Source organism: Portunus trituberculatus, chromosome 40 (assembly GCF_017591435.1).
Source record: "Portunus trituberculatus isolate SZX2019 chromosome 40, ASM1759143v1, whole genome shotgun sequence".
NCBI lineage: Eukaryota > Metazoa > Arthropoda > Malacostraca > Decapoda > Portunidae > Portunus > Portunus trituberculatus.
In genome coordinates this window covers 25,665,835-25,691,956 of record NC_059294.1, presented here as the reverse complement: position 1 = coordinate 25,691,956, position 26,122 = coordinate 25,665,835, and the positions used below count along the sequence as shown (strand labels likewise).

The 26,122-nt window shown below is 36.8% G+C and overlaps 1 protein-coding gene across 4 annotated transcripts in view; it reads left to right on the top strand.

Annotated features, from left to right (window-relative positions):
* The window catches only part of LOC123516279 (tyrosine-protein phosphatase non-receptor type 2-like), a 206,291-nt gene that overhangs the window by 42,445 nt on the left and 137,724 nt on the right, over positions 1-26,122 (top strand). For all 4 annotated transcript variants that reach the window (XM_045275538.1, XM_045275537.1, XM_045275539.1 and 1 more), the window contains one exon: positions 7,029-7,190. In XM_045275538.1, the coding sequence (XP_045131473.1) occupies positions 7,029-7,190 (162 nt within the window). The remainder of the gene's footprint in view (positions 1-7,028; positions 7,191-26,122) is intronic.

The window sequence follows — 26,122 nt, the reverse complement described above, 5'->3', positions numbered from 1 at the left end:
GGCAACCCCCGTTTAATGAAGGTTCACACAACGAAATTTCGCTACAACAAAGATTTCATTTTACTACCATCTGCTCGTTTAATGAACACCAAACTCGCTTTAACCAAGTTTTACCCAGGTAATTTTTTCCAAATTTGAAAGCCCCACCGTATCACGCAAGCTGACAGGCTTTTGAATACACCAGGAGCTGCTGGTACTAAGGCCTGCCTCAGGAGAAATCTTGAGACACCTGTAGAATAAAGATCAAGATCAAGATCAAGCCTCTCGTGCACCCCTCACTCCCCAGTCAAAACATAACAGCGTCAGCTGTAGCTCGTCTTCCCTAGCTCAACTTACCACCAAAATGCCCTGCAATGTGGCCTAGCATTTCTAAGAAGACCAGGAAGTCTCTTACTCTCGAAGTGAAGCTGGATATTATTCACAGACACGAGAGGCCAGAAAACTAATAGCATTGCTCGCCACCATCTTGACTCCATCTACTGTCTACTATTTTCAAGTCAGCAGACTCTATTAAGAAGGCTGGTGAGACCGTATCTTCCTTGCAAGCTAAAAGAACCACCTGAACTCGTGACTCTACAATGGATAAAATGGAAAGCCTTGTGGAAATGTGGTACATAAGTTTTGTATGTGATACAATGATGTGCCCTTTGTTTACATTCCACAGGTTGCCGGTTAGTGTCTTTCCCGTTTCACTCTCCCTCCCTTCATAAATTTAAGATCATCAACATTATAAAGTTACATACATACATACATTAGTGTACATTATAATGACTTAAATTAAACTGCCTAAATGTTTAACTTCATAATTTTTACTTACATTAAACCTTTCACTGTACTATGATGCACTCTCGCTTTGTTTACTCTCAATGGAAGTTCAAATCAGGGGTTAAACTTGTTATAATCGGTTAAACAACGAAGTTTAACTTAACGTGTTTTTAGGAACGGAACCCCTTTGTTAAGCAAGGGTTGCCCGTATATATATAGATATATATACAGGTAACTCAGTTTATGCAATAGATGCATTCCAAGAGGCATTGCGTATATAAAATTTGCACAAAACAAACATGTAATTCTCATAAGAAACAGTAGATAATAGGGGGGATGCGGGATGTGGTCCAAAAAAATTTGTACAAAATGCTCTATTTATTTGGCTAAATTAACATGTTTTTATTATTTACCATTCTAAATACTAGAAATGTATTTAAAGTAAAGGGAAAAGCAAAAAATAATAAGAGAAAGCAAAAAATGATAAGAGAATACAAAACAAAGAATACATAAACACAACACTCACTGCGTCACTGCCTTCACCACTCACACCACAGTCAGTCACCATCTTCCTCTGAGCTTTTCCACTTTATCAAAAATCCACTTATCAAAAATAACCCCCACATGCAGAAGATGATGAAGGATGTTTTGGGGCCATCTTGGTGAATTATAGGCAGATTGAAGAGATTCCATCTGTACTCAGTGCTGGCAGACTGCAAATGAGGCACAAGAAGAGCGGAGCTCCCACCTATTGGCCAGCTGCGGAATTCTCTGGCGCACAGTTTGAAATTGCATCTGGCGCTCAGTTTGAAAATGTGGTGAGGCCAAATCGTGCATAAGCCAACCGATCGCGCAAATTAAATTAATTAGAATATTTTTTTGGTCGCATTATAACAAACACGCTTAAATCAAGTTACCTGTATATATATATATATATATATATATATATATATATATATATATATATATATATATATATATATATATATACACACACACACACACACACACACACACACACACACACACACACACACACACACACAAATATATTTACATCTACTGATCAAGATTCTGAAATATGAGATTATAGCATCATTCCAATTAACAAGAAAATTTATATTATTATAAAAGTGTTGATTAGAAGCCATAGATCTTAATTTGACTAAAAATTGATGCTAGAGGAAAATGGTGCGTTTTGTCTGACTCAAAACGACGGAAAGAATTGACGGAACAGTTAAAAATGACAGAAATCATTGAAGACGAGGGAAAAAGTGTTAGTGTCATGCTGCCTTAAGTGGTGGTGGGAGGTATGTACACTCCTGCCATGCTGGAATGATGAAGAACACTACAAACTCACCGAATAGCGCTGCCACTACTTGAGTTGTTGGCGAGTGAGAGCGGAAGGGCATGGGAGTAAGTGCTGCTGCCTAGCAGGATCGAGGGATCGCTTGCGTGGTAGGTTTGTATACGCTTGGGTGCAGCTCCGGATAGTAGCGATCCGGATACGCGGGTGATTACTGTACATATATTAAAAGCAGATATGGTGAAACTTCTAAGTATATTTATAAATATGGAGGAATCAATATCTCATATAGGGTTGATGCATCATACAAAATAAAATAGTTTCCCTCTCGCATAAAAAAAAAATAAAAAAATAGTGTTATATCAAGAAAACATGCACTATCATCACGGTGTCTAATATGAACTGCTGCAATGGATTCAGACACACTTCTGTATGGATCTCGTTAATCTTACAATATTAAAGGGTGTGGTGAATTAACCTAAAATGGGTCATATTTCACTTATGGTAAGTCCAATTGGCTTGTTTGTAGGTGTACATGTTGGTTACATGTTGGTTGTTCTATAAATTTCATCAAGTTTAGGTGAATGGAATTGGACAAAATGCTTTTTTTTTTTTTTTTTTTTTTTTTTTATTGTTACAGACTATTTTTCAGTTAATTGCTTAAAAAAAATTATGATAGGAACTTTGTACATACTCACTCCTCCAGCTGCTAACCCTGTACAAGGCCTCATCTGCCCATGTATGGAGTCTCTTTGCATGTATGGGGAGTTTCACTTACACAGTTTTATTAGATAGTATGGAATAAAAATGCATTTTGTCATATCAACTCTTCTCTGACTGACTATCTTCTGCCTCTTTCCCTTTGTCAGAATGTTGCATCTCTTGCTATCTTCTATTGCTATTTTCATGCTAACTGCTCTTCTGGTCTTGCTAACTGCATACCTCCCCTCTTGCATGCAGCCTTGCTGCACAAGGCTTTCTTCTTCCTTTCAACCCTACTCTGTCCAGTTCTCTAATGCAAGAGATAACCAGTACTATCTATCATTTGTACCTTTCTCTGGTAAACTGAAATTCTCTGCCTAGGTCTGTATTTCCAACTTCCTATGACTTGACTTCATTTAAAAGGAAGGTTTCAAGACTTTTTTTTTTTTTTTTTCTTAACTCTTAGATCTTCAAGGAAATCAGCAACTAATTGGTTTTTTTTTTTTTTGTTGCCCTAAGCCAGCTTTCTCCTCTTACATAAAAAAGAAAAAAAAATGGGAAATGATGACAACTCTGGGAGTAGTAGATTGTTAAAACCGAGTGGTGGAAAACCTGACGACACAGTGAATTGGCTGTTATTCTACCGTCAACTCATATATAGTTGCCTCTCTAAAAAGTTGCCAAAAAAAGTAAATGGTTGTATCTCAAAAGTTATTTGTAATTGGTGCATTCCAACTAATGCATAACATATTTCAATCTTTTTACTTTACATTCATATGAAATGCTTTGTAACTATTCTGACAAAGTGTCCAGACATTGATAAGTACCAAGCATCACTTTTCCCTCTTGCCTTCACTTGTTGTTATCTCACACCATTATGAATGAACCAGCTTCATCAGCTGAGTTGCAGGTAGTGCCTGAGGATTTGCCAAAAGATAAGTGTGTGGTTGTTTTCAGTCTGTATGTAGCAGTATAGTGTAAATCTTGATGGCAACTTAATAATAATATTTCTTTTTGTGGAATTGGCATGCATATTTTTATATAAATAAAATTTAACTTTTTGTTATTTATGTTTTTTATGCATTTCTATCAATATACTTTAAAATGAAGTTGCAGTTCATAATAAATCAAAATCAAAAGCCATCCAAATTAATGAAATTAATGTTTTACCATGTCCACTTGTAAAATCTAATTCTGGTAACATTTCATATAAAGTCGCCATAACAAATGACAAGTGTGGTGAGTTTTTGTCATATTTTTCATATTCTATGCTTTGAACATCATAGGAAGCCGGCCAAGCCTTAAAAAGTCGAGAAGTGGAGTTCAAAGGTAACTGGCGGCATTGAAGTACAGTGGTGCCTTTGAATACAAACTTAATCCGTTCAAAAATTTTTTCTTACTCCAAAACATTCATACTCCAAAGCATCAAAGTACATGTATTCTTGTGGAAGAAATTATAATTCGTTCCAAACCACCTCCAAAACCAAAAAAAATTATTTTTCACCTAATTTCTTACTTTTTGCATACTATTACTATATATACTACTACTATTATGCTATAACTATAGAAGATAGGAAAATGAAGCAAGAAAGTAAGCAGAATGTAATATAATGAAAATTCAACTTCTTGTGGTCAGAAACAAGCATCATCACATCCTCATGTGACTCCATCAAGCCAGCACCACACTCTCTTATATAGGCCAATAAACTTTTTTTTTATATACGGCATTCATTATGGAAAATAAATCAGGGAAGTAAGCAAAATGTAATATGAAAATTCAACTTCTTCGCTGTCAGAAACAAGCATCAACACATCCTCCTCAGACGACTCCATCAATCCAACACTATGCACTCTTATCTAAACCAATAATGAGTTAAAAATAACGATTCCAATATTGTCATGCATCATTATTTGTTTCTGAATTGCAAACTTATCCATGGAAATACATGTATATCTTATATCTAACCAAGAAATACATAAAAAATGATAAAATACAGCATACTGACATAAAGTGCTCTAACCATCGTCACACTTGGTGCCCTCACACCTCCACAAACATATCCTTGTAAAATCTGATACATTATTGGCTAAGTGTCCACCATCTTGAAAACAATGGGCCAATGACAGGCCTCGATATATGACAGATAGCCTGAAGCATAAAAAAAACTGTGCAGCATAAAGGAGTGTGCACGGTCCAGATAGGCTTCTGAAAAGTGCACCGATCATGCCTGACAGGCTGACGGGCTCTAACGTAAGAGCCACGATCGTGCCTGGCGGGCTATAAGGGTTAGGGCTTTTAATTCATGAGCTGGATACTCTCTCTTCCCCTTGGATCCTCTAGAATCTTCCATACATTTGTCTGTATGTCACGTGACCTCGTGTGCTGCTACGCTAGGCAATGATCTTAATAACAAAAAAAAAAATTAATATTATTATCTGCGGCACTACAAAACAACAACCAAACAACTGCAAACAACACTCCTGAGGCACTGAGGCAGCATGGTGCCCCAGCTTGTAGTCAGCTGATCGCGCAGTGCTGCGCGCAATCTGTTGATCGCGTTTGTTATTGTTCACACTCCAAAGCAAAGTTTGTCCTCCAATGCAAAAAAAAAAACCATGATTTTTTGTTCGTAATCCAAATTGTTCGTACTGAAAAGCATTCATACTCCAAGGTACCACTGTATCATTGATATAAAGTTCCCAAACGTCATTCATCCAAGTAAAATCTCTTATGTGTACATAAGAGTGATGCCCAACTCTTTGTTTAGTTGAAAGATTACATTTTGCAGTGAATGCATATTGATATCTTGAACAACTCAACAAAACAAGAAAATAGCAAAACAGAAAAAGTGTGGTGACTTTATGAGTTGATGGTAGATTTAGCAGAAATGACAAACTATCAAGACTTGATTTGGTGTTTACCAAGGACATAGAAATTTAATTTGAGAGAGAGAAATGCAGTCATGAATGAAGATCGTAAGGTATGGAGATTTAGATATGTGATAGCTGATTTTGCAAAAAAATTTAAACAGGTAGAGGATGTTAAAGAAAAATGAAATTAATTTATGAAGGTAACACTGGTGTTTAGAAATATGTACCCAGAGGTGGAGCAAGCAGGAACAAGAGGAAGGAGTGGTTCAATATAAAATGCAAGAATGCAACTTGTAGAATAACCAAGAACAATGCTTGGAATAGATGAAAGGAAAGGAAAACTGATAACAGATGGGAGGAATATATTAGAGCTAGAAATGAATATGTTCAGGTTATAAGAATGAAGAGAAGAAACTATTAAAGAAATATAATAGAAAAGTGTATAAATTAACCAAAGCTATTCTATAGACATATAAATGGAAAGATGAAGAAGAGAGAAGGGATAACAAGATTGAACGTCAATGAAATAGTTTATGAGGATATACAAGATATGGTGAAGATGATGAACAAAAGCTTCAGATCAGTACTTACTGTAGAAGAAAATTTTGTTGGTGAAAGAGAAGATTTTGGGAGGAATACATTGGCTACAGTCACAGTTACTTATGATGAAGTGTTTAAGATGTCAGAAAAGCTTGACAAATTATCATACTAGATCTTAAAGGAATGTAGAGAATAATTGGTCGACAAGGTTCACAGCATGTTAGTGGCATCATTATTCAAGTAATTTATGACAGAACAATTTCATTCATAATTCTGTTATCAAGAAAGCTATAGATTTTATATTGGAATGTTGGCACTTTGTTAATATTGCTACAGTGAAACATGGTTGGAGGAGGGTCCTCCTGTGTTTCAAGGCAGAAATGAGTGGCAGTGAGCTCAGTGCAACACATGAGAGACAGGATATAGTGACTCACTGCTACAAGTGGCCAAAACATTATTCATCAGTGGGTATGACATTGTCAGTGCTGCAGATATGGAAAATCTTATTAGAGTCTTGAGGTAGCCTGCTGATTGTGGGTAAACATGACTGATACTTGTCAAAGCAGCATGAAATTTGTGAAGATAATGCACAAAACTCAGATTGGTAAGAATTCATGACTAAGTGCTATACTCAAGGATTGTGAAACTCAGGTTGTGTGAAACTCAAGTGGTGATGTAATATACAAATTAAAAATTAAAGTAAAAAACTAAAAACAAAAAAATTAGGAGGGTGTGTGCATGGAAAAACAAAGAAAAAGATATTTTTTCCTAGAGTTATTTCATGAGGAATTGTTATTTTTATGATTAAGGATGCACTTACATGATATTGTACTTTAATTTTCAGTTGAGCAAAGGCCTGTGTGGATCTGGTCAGGGGAAGGTGGTGGATGTATTGATGGACATGAGGCGGCAACGAATGGGCCTCATCCAGACACATGACCAACTGAGGTTTTCATATCAAGCAATTGTTTATGGTGCACACAAGCTTGTTGAAGTAAATGGAAAGGTATGTGACCAACAAAATTGTTTTAAGATAGGTTTTTGTAAAAGGTATTAATTTTGTCATATTGGCCACAGTATGAAGGACTAGGTTAATGGCTGTAGCATGAAGTACTGTAGGTTAGTGGCCATGGTATGAAGTACTGTAGTTTAGTGGCCATGGTATGAAGTACAGTAGGTTGATGGCCATGATATGAAGTACTGTAGGTTAGTGGCCATGGTACTGTACTGTACGTAGGTTGATGGCCATGTTATGAAGAACTGTAGGTTAATGACCGTGGTATAAAGTATTGTATTGTAGTGGCCATGGTATGAAGTACAGTAGGTTGATGGCCATGGTATGAAGTACTGTAGATTAGTGGCCGTGGTATGAAGTTTTGTGGGTTAGTGGCTGTGGTATGAAGTACTGCAGGTTAGTGGTCATGTAATGAAGTAATATAGCTTAAATTAATTTACTGTGGATTGGATTTGTAAGCAAGACCAACATTTATATTTTCACAAGGAAATGCCTGGTGAAAAAAAAAAGAAGTATATATTGAATTGAAAAAAGATCTCTAAAATAGAACATTGGATATGGGTGTAAATTATATAGGGTAACAATGTTCCCCGTTGTGCTGTATGGTACAGTAATGAAACATGGAAAATGGGAGTAGAAAAAAAAAGAACAGTTAGATATAATGGACACAAAATGTTTGTGGAGTAGATGTGGAGTAATGTTGAAGAAGTGAAGAGAAATAAGGAAGTAGTATTCTGAGAAAGTTGTCAAGACATCAAGAGGAATTAAGTAATGGTATTGTGAGGAAGCTGGCTTGACAGTCAGATTGTTGTATGTTAAGGTGGTTTACACACCAGGAAAGAATAGAGGACAAGAAACTTGTTAAGAGAATTATAAGATCAGGTGCATTTGATTAACATTAAGGGGAAGGCCATCCCTGGAGAGTAGATGAGTAGTATGAAAAAAAGAGGAATGTCTGTACTGCAAACAAAAGTGTGCCTGTGTAAGACAGGTGAGTGGTATTATTGATCCTTGATGTGAGTCTGGACGCACTTAACATGTCCCATTGGTGTGTGGACCCAGTGAGTGAGTGGTACTTTCTAGAGTAACTTGTATGGGATTGGGATAGACAGATTATTTTCATTACAAATATTGGTGGATGTGTTTAAATTTTTGTGAAGATTGCTCTTGTAAAGACAAAAAAATGAGAAACACTTTATAAAAAGATAAAAAATTCATGCAGGGCTCCAACCTCTGGTGCAGTGTTCAATGATATTGCAAAGTGAAATATGTGAAAAACAACCAAAAGAGTGTTGATTTTACACAAAGCATCATGTAATGTCCCATGGAAGATAAGGCCTAAGTAGACATCAGGTCATAATCATTAGTACATATGTATTGTATGTATGTACCAATGATAATCAACTTCTGACAACTGTACTCATGTATTATCTATTGTTCCTTACCCATCAGATGCTCTTTGTATTGTAAAAGTCTGTTAATCCAAAATCCAGTTGTTCAAATTTCCCCAATAGTCAGAATGTTTTAAGTTGGGGTGAAAAATTCATTCATTGTCAAAATTAGGTCTCCATGCAAATTGAAATCAGACATTAGATTCACTCTAGCAGTGAGGGATGGAAGTAGACGCTGCTACTGATTCTCTCCTATCTTACTAAGTCCATTTTGATAGACATTTTTATAAATTAATGTGTTTGAATGACTTGGAAGTAATGTTTGTTACACCCAGGATTTTATATACATGCATGTGAGGAATCACATTGTTTATTGTCAATGGAGTGATGAATTGGTGTTTATGATTATTATTTGTAAGAAGAGTACAGGCAACCCCCGCTTAACAAAGGGATTACATTCCTAAAAAACCTTCGTTAAGCGAACCGATTATAACAAATATAACCCCTGACTTGAACTTCCATAGAAAGTAAACAAAGCGAGAGTGCATCATAGTACAGTGAAAGGTTTAATGAAAGTAAAAATTATAAAGTTAAACATTTAGGCAGTTTAATTTAAGTCGTTACAATGTACACTAATGTATGTATGTACGTAACTTTATAATGTTGATGATCTGAAATTTATGAATGGAGGAAGAGTGGAGCAGGAAAGACACTAACCGGCAACCTGTGGAATGTAAACAAAGGGCACATCATTGTATCACATACAAAACTTATGTACCACATTTCCACAAGGCTTTCCATTTTATCAATTGTAGAGTCACGAGTTCAGGTATTTCTTTTAGCTTGCAAGGAAGATACGGTCTCACCAGCCTTCTTCTGCTGACTTGAAAATAGTAGAGACAGTAGATGGAGTCAAGACGGTGGCTAGCAATGCTATTAGTTTTCTGGCCTCTCGTGTCTGTGAATAATATCCAGCTTCACTTCGAAAGTAAGAGACTTCCTGGTCTTCTTAGCAATGCTAGGTGACATTGCAGGGCGTTTTGGTGGTAAGTTGAGCGAGGGAAGAAGAGCTGCTGCTGACACTGTTATTGTTTTGAACAGGGGGAGTGAGTGGTGCGCGTGTTATCCACAAGAGCCGCTAATGTATTCAAAAGCCTGTCGGCTTGCATGATACGGCGGTGCTTTCAAACTTGGAAAAAAAATCACCTGGATAAAACTTCGTTAAAGCGAGTTTGGTGTTCGTTAAACGAGCAGATGGTAGTAAAATGAAACCTTTGTTGTAGTGAAATTTCGTTGTGTGAGCCTTCGTTAAGCGGGGGTTGCCTGTACTTGTTTATTTGTCAGGAGCAATGTTAAGTCTAAACTGAATATCCTCAGTCTGTCTTTTACCCATAATCTAAACTGGAAACTTCACTTCTTATCTCTTGCTAAAACAGCCTCTATGAAGTTAGGTGTTCTGAGGTGTCTCTGCCAGTTTTTCTCACCCTCTCGACTGCTAAGTCTGTACAAGGGTCTCATCTGCCATGTATGGAGTATTCTTCACATATTTGGGAGGATTCCACTCTCACAGTTTTGTTAGACAGGGTTGAATCAAAAGTTATTTGTCTCATCCATTCCTCTCCTCTGACTGACTGTCTTCAGCCTCCTTTTCACCGCTGAAATGTTGCATCTCTTGTTATCTTTTACCACTTTTCATGCTATACTATTTTGATCTTGCTAACTGTATGCCTCCCCTCCTCCTGCGGCCTGGCTGCACAAGGCCTTCTTCTTCGTCTCACCCTTATTCTATCCAGTTCTTTAACGCAAGAGTTAATCAGTACAGGCAATCCCCGCTTAATGAAGGGGGTTACATTCCTAAAAAACCCTTCGTTAAGTGAATTTTCGTTAAGCAAATCAATTATAACAAGTTTAACCCCTGACTTGAGCTTCCATTGAGAGTAAACAAAGTGAGAGTGCATCATAGCACAGTAAAAGGTTTGATTAAAGTAAAAATTATGAAGTTAAACATTTAAGCAATGTAAGACTAAGTCATTATAATGTACACTAATGTAGGTATGTAAGTAACTTTATAATGTTGATGATCTTGAATTTATGAAGGGAGGGAGAGTGGAGTGGGAAATACACTAGCTGGCAACCTGTGGAATGTAAACAAAGGGCACATCATTGTACCACATACGAAACTTATGTACCACATTTCCACAAGGCTTTCCATTTTATCCATTGCAGAGGCACGAGTTCAGGTGGTTTTTTTAGCTTGTAAGGAAGATATGATCTCACCAGCCTTCATAATAGAGTCTGCTGACTTGAAAATGGTCGACAGTAGATGGAGTCAAGCCATGGTGGGAAGCAATGCTATTAGTTTTCTAGCCTCTCTCATGTCTGTGAATAATATCCAGCTTCACTTCGAAAGTAAGAGACTTCCTAGTCTTCTTAGCAACGCTAGGCGACATTGCAGGGCGTTTTGGTGGCATGTAGAGTGAGGGAAGACGAACTGCTGCTGACACTTTTATTGTTTTGAACTATGGGGAGTGAGTGGTGCGCGTTTTGACCACGAGAGGCACTGGTGTATTCAAAAGCCTGTCGGCTTGCGTGATATGGCGGGGCTTTCAAATTTGGAAAAAATTACCTGGATAAAATTTCGTTAAAGCGAGTTTGTTGTTTGTTAAACGTGCAGATGGTAGTAAAATGAAACCTTTGTTGTAGCAAGATTTCGTTGTGTGAACCTTCGTTAAGCAGGGGTTGCCTGTACTGCAACAACAAACATGAAGCCTAGACTGTGCTTCAGCCTGTCGCATTATATACTCATCAACCAGAGTAACCTCTACAACAGACGGCTGCAGTCTGCTGGAGTTTCACACACCTCGGTAGGAGAGTATACAGGCAACTGTTAACTCCTTCACTGCAAGACTGTTTTATGTTACATGCATACCATGTGCCTCTCAGAAGTTCAACGATTGCCTCATCTATCAGATGAGCTCAGTAGGCTGAGGGTAGATATGGTGGAACTCTCCGAGACAAGGAGGCCAGGCAGTGGTGAAACCAGTAGAAAGGGTTTTACTTACTATTGGTCTGGCATGAGCAATGGTCACCATGTCAAGTGGGTAGCGATAGGCATCTCCATGAAAGAGATTAAAGTAACCAAGCTTGAAATAAAAAAGTTGATGACGGAATTGGATGAGGAAAAGGCAATGGGACCGGATGAAGTCTCAGGCAGAATACTGAAAGAATGTAGGGAAGAACTAGCAAGTCCAATATAGAACATCATAAAATGCTCAATAGAAAATGGAACAGTGCCAGTGGAGTGGAAAAGAGCTGAGGTGGTTCCCATATATAAGAGCGGAAGGAAGGAAGAACCTTTAAATTACAGACCGGTATCACTAACTAGTGTAATATGCAAGATGTGTGAAAAACTAATAAAGAAGCAATGGATCGAGTTTCTTGAAGACAACAAAATATTATCAAATAGCCAATTTGGTTTTAGAAAAGGTCGGTCATGTGTGACAAATTTATTGAGTTTCTACCCTAGAATAGTTGATAAAGTACAAGAGAGAGAGGGATGGATTGACTGTATTTATTTAGATCTAAAAAAGGCTTTTGATAAAATGCCACATGAAAGATTACTATGGAAGTTAGAGGAGAAGGGTGGCTTAAGAGGAAGCACATTGAGATGGATGAAGAATTACTTAAGGTGGTAATTCGTTAATTTGGTCAAAAAAATTGAAAAATTGGAAACTTGGTACTTGGGTTCGTCTCTGGAGAGGGAAGCCATGGCCAAGTTGCCAGGCGCCTCGCACTGCTTACCTGGTAATGGCGGGTTTAAAGGGCCGGCCCTTTAAATACCCAAGCGTGCATACGCCCCTTTTTCTTTTAGTCTTTGTTTTGCTTGTATTTATTTCCTTTTTTGAGCTGTTTTATTTTTTTTTTGCGTGATGTACGATAGTTTAGGATCAGGCAGTGAGGGTGAGGAAGACGCTACTCCTCAGTACCAATCGATACAGCCTTAGGGAGTGCGTGCGTGCAGCCTACCTGTTGATCGTATTTTACACGTGTTGGGTTCCCAAATTGTGACAATGCCACGTGTAAGGCCATGATGTAACATGGCCTGAAACTATCTAAACAGCCACTACCAGCCTCCAAGCAGTTGTCAAGGGATTATGTAAGTACATATCTGAGTTTGGTACATATTGGAGTGAGTTATGTGGGGGTTTTGAAGATGTTCACAGAAAAATGCGTTTTTCTCGACTTTCAGTTTTCAGCATATACTGTTGAATAACTTTTTCAGTAATTGGTCAATTTCAAAAATTTTTGCAGCAAAATGATCAACAACCTCATCTTAACAAATGCAAGCATGATAATGCATGAACTCACTCAAATAAATTTACAACAGGCTTATAAACTCAAATTTTTGATGAAAAAAAAAGGTAACAATTTGGCGTGTAATGAAATTGTTATAACATAGGTTATGTGTATGCCGATGCTTACATTTATTTGTTGTTATGTATATATGTGGTTAAGAGGAAATTGCCACAATTTTATTAGTTTTGATTTTATAATGGTATTTTGAATTATTTTCTTATCGCCGAAAAAATATTTATTGCAAAAAAACTACGCCACATTTGTGTACCAAATTAACACTGAAGACGTACACCATAAACGTACACCTTGTGTATAAATATTATTGAATTCGGTGAAAAAATAGCAATGGGAGAGCCAAAAAACCGATATTGATATTGAGTCATCGAATAACAACCTTAAGGGGGAGAGAAATAAGGACGATAGTTAAAGATATGAAGTCCAAGTGGAGAACAGTAGACAGCGGAGTGCCACAGGGGTCAGTATTGGCACCAATACTTTTTCTCGTATATATAAATGACATGCCAGAGGGAGTGAACAGCTACACAAATCTGTTTGCGGACGATGCGAAACTGTGCAGAGTCATTAAACAAAAAGAGGATTGTGAAATACTACAGGAAGACTTAAACAAGATCTGGAAATGGAGCAAAAAATGGGAGATGGAATTCAATGTGGACAAAAGCCATGTCATGGAAATGGGTAAAAGTGAAAGACGACCAGTGGGAATCTATAAGATGGGAGATGGAGTAGAACTAGAAAAGTAAAAAGGAAAAGGACTTGGGAGTGACAATGGAAGAAAATAATCAACCGGTAAGCCATATTGATAGAATTTTCAGAGAGACGTATAATTTGCTAAGGAATATTGGAGTAGCATTTCACTATATGGACAAGGAAATGATGAAGAAATTGATAAGTACTAAAATAAGACCTAGATTGGAATATGCAGGAGTTGTGTGGACTCCCATAAAAGAAACACATAAGAAAATTAGAGAGACTACAAAAAATGGCTACAAGAATGGTTCCAGAATGAATGGATGAAGTGGATAATGAGAAACTGATCCTGAGAGAAGAATATGACTTTAGAAGCACAAGATCGCATAGTAAGAAACTAAGGAAGGGACGATGTCTGAGAGATGTTAAAAAATTTAATTTCCCGCAAAGATGTGTTGAGACTTGGAACAGTTTGAGTGAGGAAGTGGTATCAGCAAAGAGTGTACATAGTTTTAAAGAAAAATTGGATAAGTGTAGATATGGAGACGGGACCACACGAGCATAAAGCCCAGGCCCTGTAAAACTACAACTAGGTAAATACACACACGAGACGCGGTAGAGGAAGCACGCAATACCGTCGCTCCCGAGAATCAGCTAATCTTCACTACCTTTGTTTGGGTTTGCAGTGGCCTGGGCAAAAAGTATGGACTCATTTTTTTTTTCATGAATACAGTGTTAAATAATAATAACTGAGTGAGAAAGAGATTCCATCTAAATGCAGGTATGTGACAAGGGAAAGAATGAAAGCTGATGATGACAATGTTGGTGAGGGAGAAAGAGAATTTGAAGGCTTTGATACGGCGCAAACTTCACTATTTGATAGAGTCTTGACTATCGAATGTAAATTAGATAAATTGATAAAGGAGAGTATGGGAATAAAAGAGAATGAAGAACAGGATAAAGAGCTCCAGAAATTGAAAGAAAGGATAAAAGAGTGGAAGAAAACGAAACTAGGCTAAGAACCGAAAATGAAGAATTAAAAGTCCAAATAGCGAACTACAAGAAATTGATGGAAGAAGGACTCGTAAAGCCGAGAAAGAAAAAGAGAAGCTAAAAGATCTAGTTAACAAAGAAGAAGAAAGAGTACAAGACGTGATTAAAAAGAAGTACAAGCATGGAGAATCCAAGATAAGAAAGACAAGGAATCATTTCAAGAAGTATTTCAAGAACAGTTAAAAGAAAGAGATGAAAATATGACAAGCAAAATGATAGGAGTCCTCAAGAAAAAGAAAATTTAGTAAGAGAAATTGCAGAAAAAGAAGAGTGTAATTATTTTTGGACTGAAAGAAAAAATGTTAAATATAGACCAAGAAGGGAAAAAGACGAAATGAAATCAGTAAAAGACCTACTAAAACATCTAAATGACGAGGATAGACAGAACTTAGAAGAGGAAGTAGAAGAAATCCATAGAATGGGACCATATCAAGAAGGAACAGTGAGACCAATTAAGATATTACTAAAATCACAAGCAGCAACAGAAGAAATACTATATAGAAAACAAAACTCAGAGAAACAGAAGGTTGCAAAGATATATATATATATATATATATATATATATATATATATATATATATATATATATATATATATATATAAATAGAAAAATAGAAATGAGAAAGGAAGAGACACAATGAACTGGTGGCAGAAGCAAGAGAAAAAATAATGAAAGGTCAGAGGAGGAGAAGAAGGCATTTTTTGGAGAATTATAGGAGACAGGATAAGGAAATGGTATATAAAAGAGAAGAAGAGAAAAAATGGAGCAAGTTTAACTAAAATGATAAGAACAAGAGATTAAAAATGATGTATACAAACATAGATGGGTTTTATCTAGTAAATTAGAATTAAGAGATTACATAAAGAAAGAAGAACCAGATATTGTATGCCTGGTGGAAACAAAGTTAAATGAGGCAATAAAATAGACATAGATAAAAGGTATAATATATGGAGGAGAGACAGAGTGGATAAAAGAGGAGGAGTCATGATGATGTTAAGGAAGGAGATAGTGGTAAATCAAGTGGAGTTTGGGGAAGGAAAATCAGAAATACTGTATATTAAGATACATATTAATAAAAAGGAGTTAACAATCATTGGAACATATGTGCCATCAAAAACAAATATAAAGACATGATAAGTGACACAATAAGGAGTCTTACAAGAATCATTAAAGAAAGGAGAAAAGTGATATTAGTAGGAGATTTCAACTGTAAGGAGGTGGACTGGGAAAATTATGAAAGTGGTATGGGGGAAGATGCCTGGGGAGATAGATTCCTGAACCTAATGATAGATAATTTGATGGTCCAAAGAGTAAAGGAAAACACAAGATTCAGAGGAAACGATGAGCCGGCGAGATTGGACCTAGTTTTACAAGGGATATACAAATTAACGATGATATAAGATATAAGTGCCCATTGGGAAAGAGTGACCATGTAATATTAGAAATGGATATAGAAGAAGGAAAGGAAGATAGAGATGAATCATACAAAGGAGACCGATTAAATTACAGAAAGGCTGATATTGAGAATCTCAAGAACTATTTTAAAACGTAAACTGGGAGGAGATGGAAAACTCAGAGATGGTTCAAGAGAAATATAACTTATTTTTGGAAATATACAAAACAGGGGTCAGGAATATGTCCCAAAATATAGACCTAAAGAAGAAGGAAAGAAAGATTGGTTTAATGCAAGATGTGCTAGGGCAAAGGAGAAAAGAGATGGAGCATGGAAAAGGTGGAGAAGAAACAGAAATCCAGAAAATAAGGAAAACTTCAAAACAGCAAGAAATGAATATGCTAAGGTGAGAAAGGAAGAAGAAAGAACTATGAAAAGGACATTGTCGAAAAATGTAAGGAACAACCAAAATTGTTCTACAGATTCATAAATGGAAAAATAAGACAAAAAGAAACAATAGAAAGGTTAAAAGGAGAGAGGATGGTGGAAGACCCAAAAGTATGGCAGAACTGTTAAATAGTAAATTTCATGAGGTCTTTACTAAGGAATCCAAATTTGAAAGACCACAGGGTAATAGAGAGACTGTCTATATGAAAGAGATTAAAGTAACCAAGCTTGAAATAAAAAGTTGATGAAGGAACTGGATGAAGAAAAGGCAATGGGACCGGATGAAGTCTCAGGCAGAATACTGAAAGAATGTAGGGAAGAACTAGCAAGTCCTATATACAACATCATAAAATGCTCAATAGAAAATGGAACAGTGCCAGTAGAATGGAAAAGAGCTGAGGTGGTTCCCATATATAAGAGCGGAAGGAAGGAAGAACCTTTAAATTACAGACCGGTATCACTAACTAGTGTAATATGCAAGATGTGTGAAAGAATAATAAAGAAACAATGGATCGAGTTCCTTGAAGACAACAAATTATTATCAAATAGCCAATTTGGTTTTAGAAAAGGTCGGTCATGTGTAACAAATTTATTGAGTTTCTATTCTAGAATAGTTGATAAAGTACAAGAGAGAGAGGGATGGGTTGACTGTATTTATTTAGATTTAAAAAAAAGCCTTTAATAAAGTGCCACATGAAAGATTACTATGGAAGTTAGAGGAGAAGGGTGGCTTAAATGGAAGCACATTGAGATGGATGAAAATTATTTGAAGGGGAGAGAAATAAGGACAGTAGTTAAAGATATGAAGTCCAAGTGGAGAACAGTAGAAAGCGGAGTGCCACAGGGTCAGTATTGGCACCAATACTTTTCTCATATATATAAATGACATGCCAGAGGAGTGAACAGCTACATAAATCTGTTTATGGACGATGCAAAACTGTGCAGAGTTATAAACAAAAGAGGATTGTGAAATACTGCAGGAAGACTTAAACAAGATCTGGAAATGGAGTAAAAAGTGGGAGATGGAATTCAATGTGGACAAAAGCCATATCATGGAAATGGGAAAGAGTGAAAGACGACCAGTGGGAATCTATAAGATGAGAGATGGAGTAGAACTAGAAAAAGTAAAAAAGGAAAAGGACTAGGGAGTGACGATGGAAGAAAACAATCAACCGGTAAGCCATATAGATAGAATTTTCAGAGAGATATATAATTTGCTAAGGAATACTGGAATAGCATTTCACTACATGGACAAAGAAATGATGAAGAAATTGATAAGTACAGGCAACCCCCACGTAACGAAGGGGTTACATTCCTAAAAAAACCTTTGTTAAGCAAAACTTCATTAAGTGAACTGATTATCATAAGTTTAACCCCTGACTTGAACTTCCATTGAGAGTAAACAAAGCGAGAGTGCATCATAGTACAGTGAAAGGTTTAATGAAAGTAAAAATTATGAAGTTAAACATTTAGGCAGTTTAATTTAAGTCATTATAATGTACACTAATGTATGTATGTACGTAACTTTATAATTTGGATGATCTTAAATTTATGAAGGGAAGGAGTGAAACGGGAAAGACACTAACCGGCAACCTGTGAAATGTAAACAAATGGCGCATCATTGTATGACATACAAAATTTGTGTACCACATTTCCATAAGGCTTTCCATTTTATTCATTGTAGAGTCACGAGTCCAGGTGGTTCTTTTAGCTTGCAAAGAAGATATGGTCTCACCAGCCTTCTTAATAGAGTCTGCTGACTTGAAAATAGTAGAGACAGTAAATGGAGGCACGATGGTGGCGAGCAATGCTATAGTTTTCTCGCCTCTCTCATGTCTGTGAATAATATCCAGCTTCACTTTGAGAGTAAGAGACTTCCTGGTCTTCTTAGGAATGCCAGGCCACATTGCAGGGCGTTTTGGTGGTAAGTTGAGCGAGGGAAGACGAGCTGTTGCTGATGCTGTTATTGTTTTGAACAGGGGAGCGAGTGGGGCACGTGTTATCCACAAGAGGCTTGATCTTGATCTTGATTCCACAGGTGTCCCAGGATTTCTCCTGAGGCAGGCCTTAGTATCAACAGCTCTTGGTGTATTCAAAAGCCTGTCAGCTTGTGTGATACGGTGTTGCTTTCAAACTTGGAAAAAATTACCGGGATAAAACATCGTTAAAGTGAGTTTGGTGTTCGTTAAACGAGCAGACAGATGGTAGTAAAATGAAACCTTCATTGTAGCGAAATTTCGTTGTGTGAACCTTTGTTAAACAGGGGTTGCCTGTACTATAATAAGGCCTAGATTGGAATATGCAGGATTTTTGTGGACCCCCCATAAAGAGAAACACATAACGAAGTTGGAAAGACTACAAAAAATGGCTACAAGAATGGTTTCAGAATTTGAAGGAATGACATGAGGAGAGACTATAAGCTTTGGATCTACCAACCCTGGAACAGAGAAGGGAGATAGGGGGTCTGATACAAGTTTGTAAATTGATCAATGGAATGGATCAAGTGGATAATGAGAAACTGATCCTGAGAGAAGAATATGACATTTGAAGCACAAGATCTCATAGTTAAAAACTGAGGAAGGGAAGATGTCTGAGAGATGTTAAAAAATTATAGTTATATAGTGGTGCCTCATGACAACAGACACTCCGGAGTTGAGGGGTTGTCCGTTACCGTCTATTGCCCATTACTGAGAGCGGTTTGTCTCTGAGACCCTTAAACATCCCCTTTCCCTTTTTTGTAATTTATTCTTTTTAAATAATGCAAAAAATATTTTTATTATGTAATCTGTCTTATTCTACACTCAATGTTGTGATAAAAGAGTTAGTTTTTATTAAGAAATGTATAGTGATGAAAATTTGTCTTACCAAGAAAAGATGAATTAAAGGTATCATATGGTGTAATGGCTGATTCCATGTGGTACAGTGGCATCTTTAAAAAGTATTTAATGACTGCTTGAAGGACATTGCTGAAATGACAAAGAAGGGAGGAAAACAAGGGATTGTCAAAATCATAGTGGATTATCTCCACACTATTGTATCCTCCCCATAGATCACTTTTCTCTAACTCCTCTCCTCCTCCATACCCTGCCTCTGCCTTTCTTTCTCTCCTTGGTGTGTTTCTTAAATTACATCCGAAATCCTTCTAACTTTTGTACCACATTGCCGTTGAGATAAAAATTAAGGCATGTTCTCTATAGAAAAGTGTTCCCATATCCTCACAATGTTAGCATTTTACAGTGCTACACTGCCAAGTGTGATACCTCACAGGCCTCCACCTTATGCAGTCTTCCTTTAGAGAATTTCCCTGATGCAAACTTTCCACATAGCCACCCTCACAGGCAGTCTAAGGCAATTTGCAATGTGAACAAGGCCATGTTTTGTTTACATCACTATGCTTTTGCTACCATCATTACCACTGTGCTGATGAAACACTGCTCATTATATCATTTACAAGAAGAAAAACCATTTCATATTAAATTACCCTCAGTCAAAAGAAGGAAGAAATGAAATTATAGACCTCCAATGACTTGTAAATGAAGACAAAAATGAAGTCATTGGAGAGTTTGAGTTTGCATCTGTCTGTCGTCTGCACAGTGCACATCTGTCAGCCACTGTGCAGTCTCTCTCTCTCTCTCTCTCTCTCTCTCTCTCTCTCTCTCTCTCTCTCTCTCTCTCTCTCTCTCTCTCTCTCTCTCTCTCTCTCTCTCTCTCTCTCAGTGTGGCAGTGTCATTATCCTCACCTGCCCCAACAACATTTGAAGAAATGCATAATTAGTATTTCACTTTGGCAGGCCACAGGTCCAACTTGATCAGGACCACAAATCATCATGATTTTAAATGTTATGGTCTCCAGCGCGTTTAGGCATACTTGAAGAGTATATGTGGGAAGCGCTATTCAGCTTCCCCCCATTAGTGGTGCAGGCAATTTTATTTATAGTGGTACCCATATTAGAGGCCATATCACCACTCAAACATATTTTTGTTGTAACCATCTAGAACCTGAGTATCACGGTGACATGAAGGTAACTTAAAACCACTTGACAAATGGCATAGCTTCAAAGTGGTATGTGATGGGATTTAAGCATACATGTGGACGTCTGCCTGATCCCATGCTCACCACTTTATCCACTACGCCACTCCAGTGACCCACACAGGTAAGCAGTCACCACTCTTCCCTTTGTTACAAGTTTTGTAAATTGTAGATGAACAGAACGAGTTACAATAGTATTATAAGAACATAAGAACATAAGAAAAGAGGGAAGCTGCAAGAGGCCGCCAGGCCTATACGAGGCAGTCCCAGCGTGCTTAATCTATCTAATTCCATCAATCTTCCCCATCCATGAACTTATCTAACCTTCTTTTAAAGCTTCCTGTTGACTCAGCCCTGACTACATGCCCACTGAGACTGTTCCACTCATCAACCACTCTATTTGAAAACCAGTTTCTTCCCATTTCTTTCCTAAACCTGAATTTTTCAAGTTTAAACCATTATTTCTGGTTCAGTTCCCACTACTGATCCTCTGTATATATATATATATATATATATATATATATATATATATATATATATATATATATATATATATATATATATACTCGTATATACACAGGCAACCCCCGTTTAACGAAGATTTACACAACAAAATTTTGCTACAACAAAGGTTTTATTTTGCTACCATCTGCTCGTTTAACGAACCCCAAACTTGCTTTAACGAAGTTTTATCGAGGTAATTTTTTCCAAGTTTGAAAGCCCCGCCGTATCACGCAAACCTACAGGCTTTTGAATACACCAGGAGCTGCTGATACTAAGGCCTGCCTCAGGAGAAATCCTGGGACACCTGTAGAATCAAGATCAAGATCAAGATCAAGCCACTCGTGGACAAGACGTGAACCACTTGCTCCCCTTTTCAAAACATAACAGCGTCGTCTTCCCTCGTTCAACTTATCACCAAAATGCCCTGCAATGTGACCTAGCGTTCCTAAGAAAACCAGGAAGTCTCTTACTCTCAAAGTGAAGCTGGATATTATTCACAGACACAAGAGACACGAGAAAACTATAGCATTGCTCGCCATCATCTTGGACTCCATCTACTGTCTACTATTTTCAAGTCAGCAGACTCTATTGAAAAGGTTGGTGAGATTGTATTTTCCTTACAAGCTAAAAGAACCACCTGAACTCGTGACTCTACAATGGATAAAATGGAAAGCCTTGTGGAAATGTGGTACATAAGTTTTGTATGTGATACAATGATGCGCCCTTTGTTTACATTCCACATGTTGCCGGTTAGTGTCTTTCCTGTTTCACTCTCCCTCCCTTCATAAATTTAAGATCATCAACATTATAAATTTACGTACATACATACATTAATGTACATTATAATGACTTAAATTAAACTACCTAAATGTTTAACTTTATAATTTTTACTTTCATTAAACCTTTCACTGTACTATGATGCACTCTCACTATGTTTACTCTTAATGGAAGTTCAAGTAGGGTTAAACTTGTTATAAATGGTTCGCTTAACGAAGTTTCGCTTAACTAAGGGTTTTTAGGAACATAACCTCTTCGCTAAGTGGGGTTGCCTGTATATATATATATATATATATATATATATATATATATATATATATATATATATATATATATATATATATATATACTATATATATATACAGGCAACCCCCGTTTAACGAAGGGGTTACGTTCTAAAAACACTTGTTAAAAACCGTTAAGGGAACCGATTATAACAAGTATAACCCTGACTTGAACTTCCATTGAGAGTAAACAAAGCGAGTGCATCATAGTACAGTAAAAGGTTTAATGAAAGTAAAATTATGAAGTTAAATATTTAGGTAGTTTAATTAAGTCATTATAATGTACACTAATGTATGTATGTACGTAACTTTATAATGTTGATGATCTTAACTTTATGAAGGGAGGGAGAGTGAAACGGGAAATACACTAACCGGCAACCTGTGGAATGTAAACAAAGTGCATCTGGTACTGCATACAAAACTTATGTACCACATTTCCACAACGCTTTCCATTTTATCCATTGTAGAGTCACGAGTTCTGGTGGTTCTTTTAGCTTGCAAGGAAGATGTGGTCTCACCAGCCTTCTTAATAGAGTATCTTGACTTGAAAATAGTAGACAGTAGATGGAGTCAAGCCATGGTGGGAAGCAATGTTATTAGTTTTCTGGCCTCTCTCTTGTCTGTAAATAATACCCAGCTTCACTTTGAGAGTAAGACACTTCCTGGTCTTTTTAGGAACGTTAGGCCACATTGCAGGGTGTTTTGGTGGTAAGTTGAACTAAGGAAGATGAGCTGCTGGTGACTCTGTTATGTTTTGACTGGGCAGTGAGTAGTGCGTGTGATCTTGATCTTGATCTTGATGCTACAGGTGACACAGAATTTCTTCTGAGTCAGGCCTTTGTATCGGCAGAGCCTGTGTTGTCCACGAGAGGCTTGATCTTGATCTTTATTCTATAGGTGTCTCAGGATTTCTCCTGAGGCAGGCCTTAGTACCAGCAGCTCCTGATGTATTCAAAAGCCTGTCAGCTTGCATGATACAGTGGGGCTTTCAAATTTGGAAAAAATTACCTGAATAAAACTTGGTTAAAGCGAGTTTGTTGTTCGTTAAACGAGCAGATGGTAGTAAAATGAAACCTTCGTTATTGCGAAATTTCGTGTGAACCTGTGAAACCTTATATATATATATATATATATATATATATATATATATATATATACGAGTATATACAGGAAATAGTGGCCGCCGTGGTGCAGTGGGACCGGACGCGCTTTGTGGGCCCCAGGGTTTTCAAGAGCATGGATTCGAATCCTGGCCACAGTCTGAGGTTAGGAAGGGCATCCACTCGGGGTAACGGTTCCTAAATGCCAAAACTAAAGTCCTCCTGACTTCTCTGTCAGGAGGCACCGTCCTAGCCCTAATGTAATAGGGAAACCAGACGTAAAAATAGAAATGGAAAAAAAAAAAATATATATATATATATATATATATATATATATATATATATATACAGGCAACCCCCACTTAACAATATATATGCAGGCAACCCTCGCTTAACGAAGGTTCACACAAAGAAATTTCACTACAACGACGGTTTCATTTTACTACCATCTGCTCATTTAACGAACAACAAACTTGCTTTAATGAAGTTTTATCCAGGTAATTTTTTCCAAGTTTGAAAGCACCGCCATATCACGCAAGTCAACAGGCTTTTGAATACACCAGCGCCTCTGGTGGACAACACGTGCACCACTCACTCCCCCTGTTCAAAACAATAACATTGTCAGCATCAGCTTGTCTTCCCTTGCTCAACTTACCAAAAAAACGTCCTGGAATGTCGTCTAGCGTTGCTAAAAAGACCAGAAAGTCTCTAACTTTCAAAGTGAAACTGGATATTATTCACAGACACAAGAGAGGCAAAAAAACTAATAGCATTGCTCACCACCATCTTGACTCCATCTACTGTCTCTACTATTTTCAAGTCAGCAGACTGTATTAAGAAGTCTGGTGAGACCGTATCTTCCTTGCAAACTAAAAAAAACAACCTGAACTCATGACTTTGCAATGGATGAAATGGAAAGCCTTGTGGAAATGTGGTACATAAGTTTTGTATGTGATACAGTGATGCTTCCTTTGTTTACATTCCACAGGTTGCCGGTTAGTGTCTTTCCCGTTTCATTCTCCCTCCCTTCATAAATTTAAGATCATCAGCATTATAAAGTTACGTACATACATACATGAGTGTACATTATAATGACTTAAATTAAACTGCCTAAATGTTTAACTTCATAATTTTTACTTTCATTAAACCTTTCACTGTACTATGATGCACTCTTGCTTTGTTTACTCTCAATGGAAGTTCAAGTCAGGGGTTAAACTTGTTATAATCGGTTCGCTTAACGAAGTTTCCCTTAACGAATGTTTTTTAGGAACGTAACCTCTTCGTTAAGCGGGGTGTCCTGTGTATATATATATATATATATATATATATATATATATATATATATATATATATATATATATATATATATATACATATAGACACACACACACACACACACACACACACACACACACACACACACACACACACACACACACACACACACACACACACACACACACACATACAGGCAACCCCCGCTTAACGAAGAATCACAACGAAATTTCGCTGCAATGAATGTTTCCTTTTACTACCATCTGCTCGTTTAACGAACACCAAACTCGCTTACGAGATTTTATCCAGGTAATTTTTTCCAAGTTTGAAAGCCCTCAGTATAGTTTTACTGTGGGGAGCAATGATAGTGCTGGTGGATCTTGCAGTAGTGCTGCTCTGACACCTCTGAGAGCTTTGGCAGCACTGGTCCCAGAATTTCAGCCTGCATTACGTTATTTTTCTTTTTTTCTTTTTTTTAGAAAACCATAGAATGTTTGCAATTTTGGAAGGAATTTCATTTACAGTTCATAAAAGAAAGTTTATTGGGTAAATATTGTCAAGATTTTTTTTTATCACTTCTCAAAAAATTTTTTCATTAAGTCTTCTTTTAATTTACAAGATACATTTCATTGCATGAATTTCACATATTTGAGAATATGAATGAGGATGAATAAATAAATATATATATATATATATATATATATATATATATATATATATATATATATATATATATATATATAAAGAGGGAGAGAGAGAGAGAGAGAATAGGGTGAGATTGATAATATCCTTCATATTTGATAAATAGGGTGAGTATTTTTATATATATATATATATATATATATATATATATATATTATATATATATATATATATATATATATATATATATATATATATATATATATATATATATATATATATATATATATATATATATATATATATATATATATATATATATATATATATATATATATATATATATATATATATATATATATATATATATATATATATATATATATATTTACAGGCAATCCCCGTTTAATGAAGGTTCACTCAACGAAATTTCGCTACAACGAAGATTTCGTTTTACTACCATCTGCTCGTTTAACGAACACCAAACTCGCTTTAACAAAGTTTTATCCAGGTAATTTTTTTCCAAATTTGAAAAGCCCCACCGTATCATGCAAGCTGACAGGCTTTTGAATACACCAGAAGCTGCTGGTACTAAGGCGTGCCTCAGGAGAAATCCTGAGGCACCTGTAGAATAAAGATCAAGATCAAGCCTCTCGTGGACAACACAGGCACTGCCGATACAAAGGCCTGACTCAGAAGAAATTCTGCGTCACTTCTAGCATCAAGATCAAGATCACGCACAGCACTCACTCCTCAGTCAAACCATAACCGCGTCACCAGCAGCTCATCTTCCCTAGTTCAACTTACCACCAAAATGCCCTGCAATGTGGCCTAACGTTCCTAAGAACACCAGGAAGTGTCTTACTTTCGAAGTGAAGCTGGGTATTATTCACAGACAAGAGAGAAGCCAGAAAACTAATAACATTGCTTGCCACCATCTTGACTCCATCTACTGTCTACTA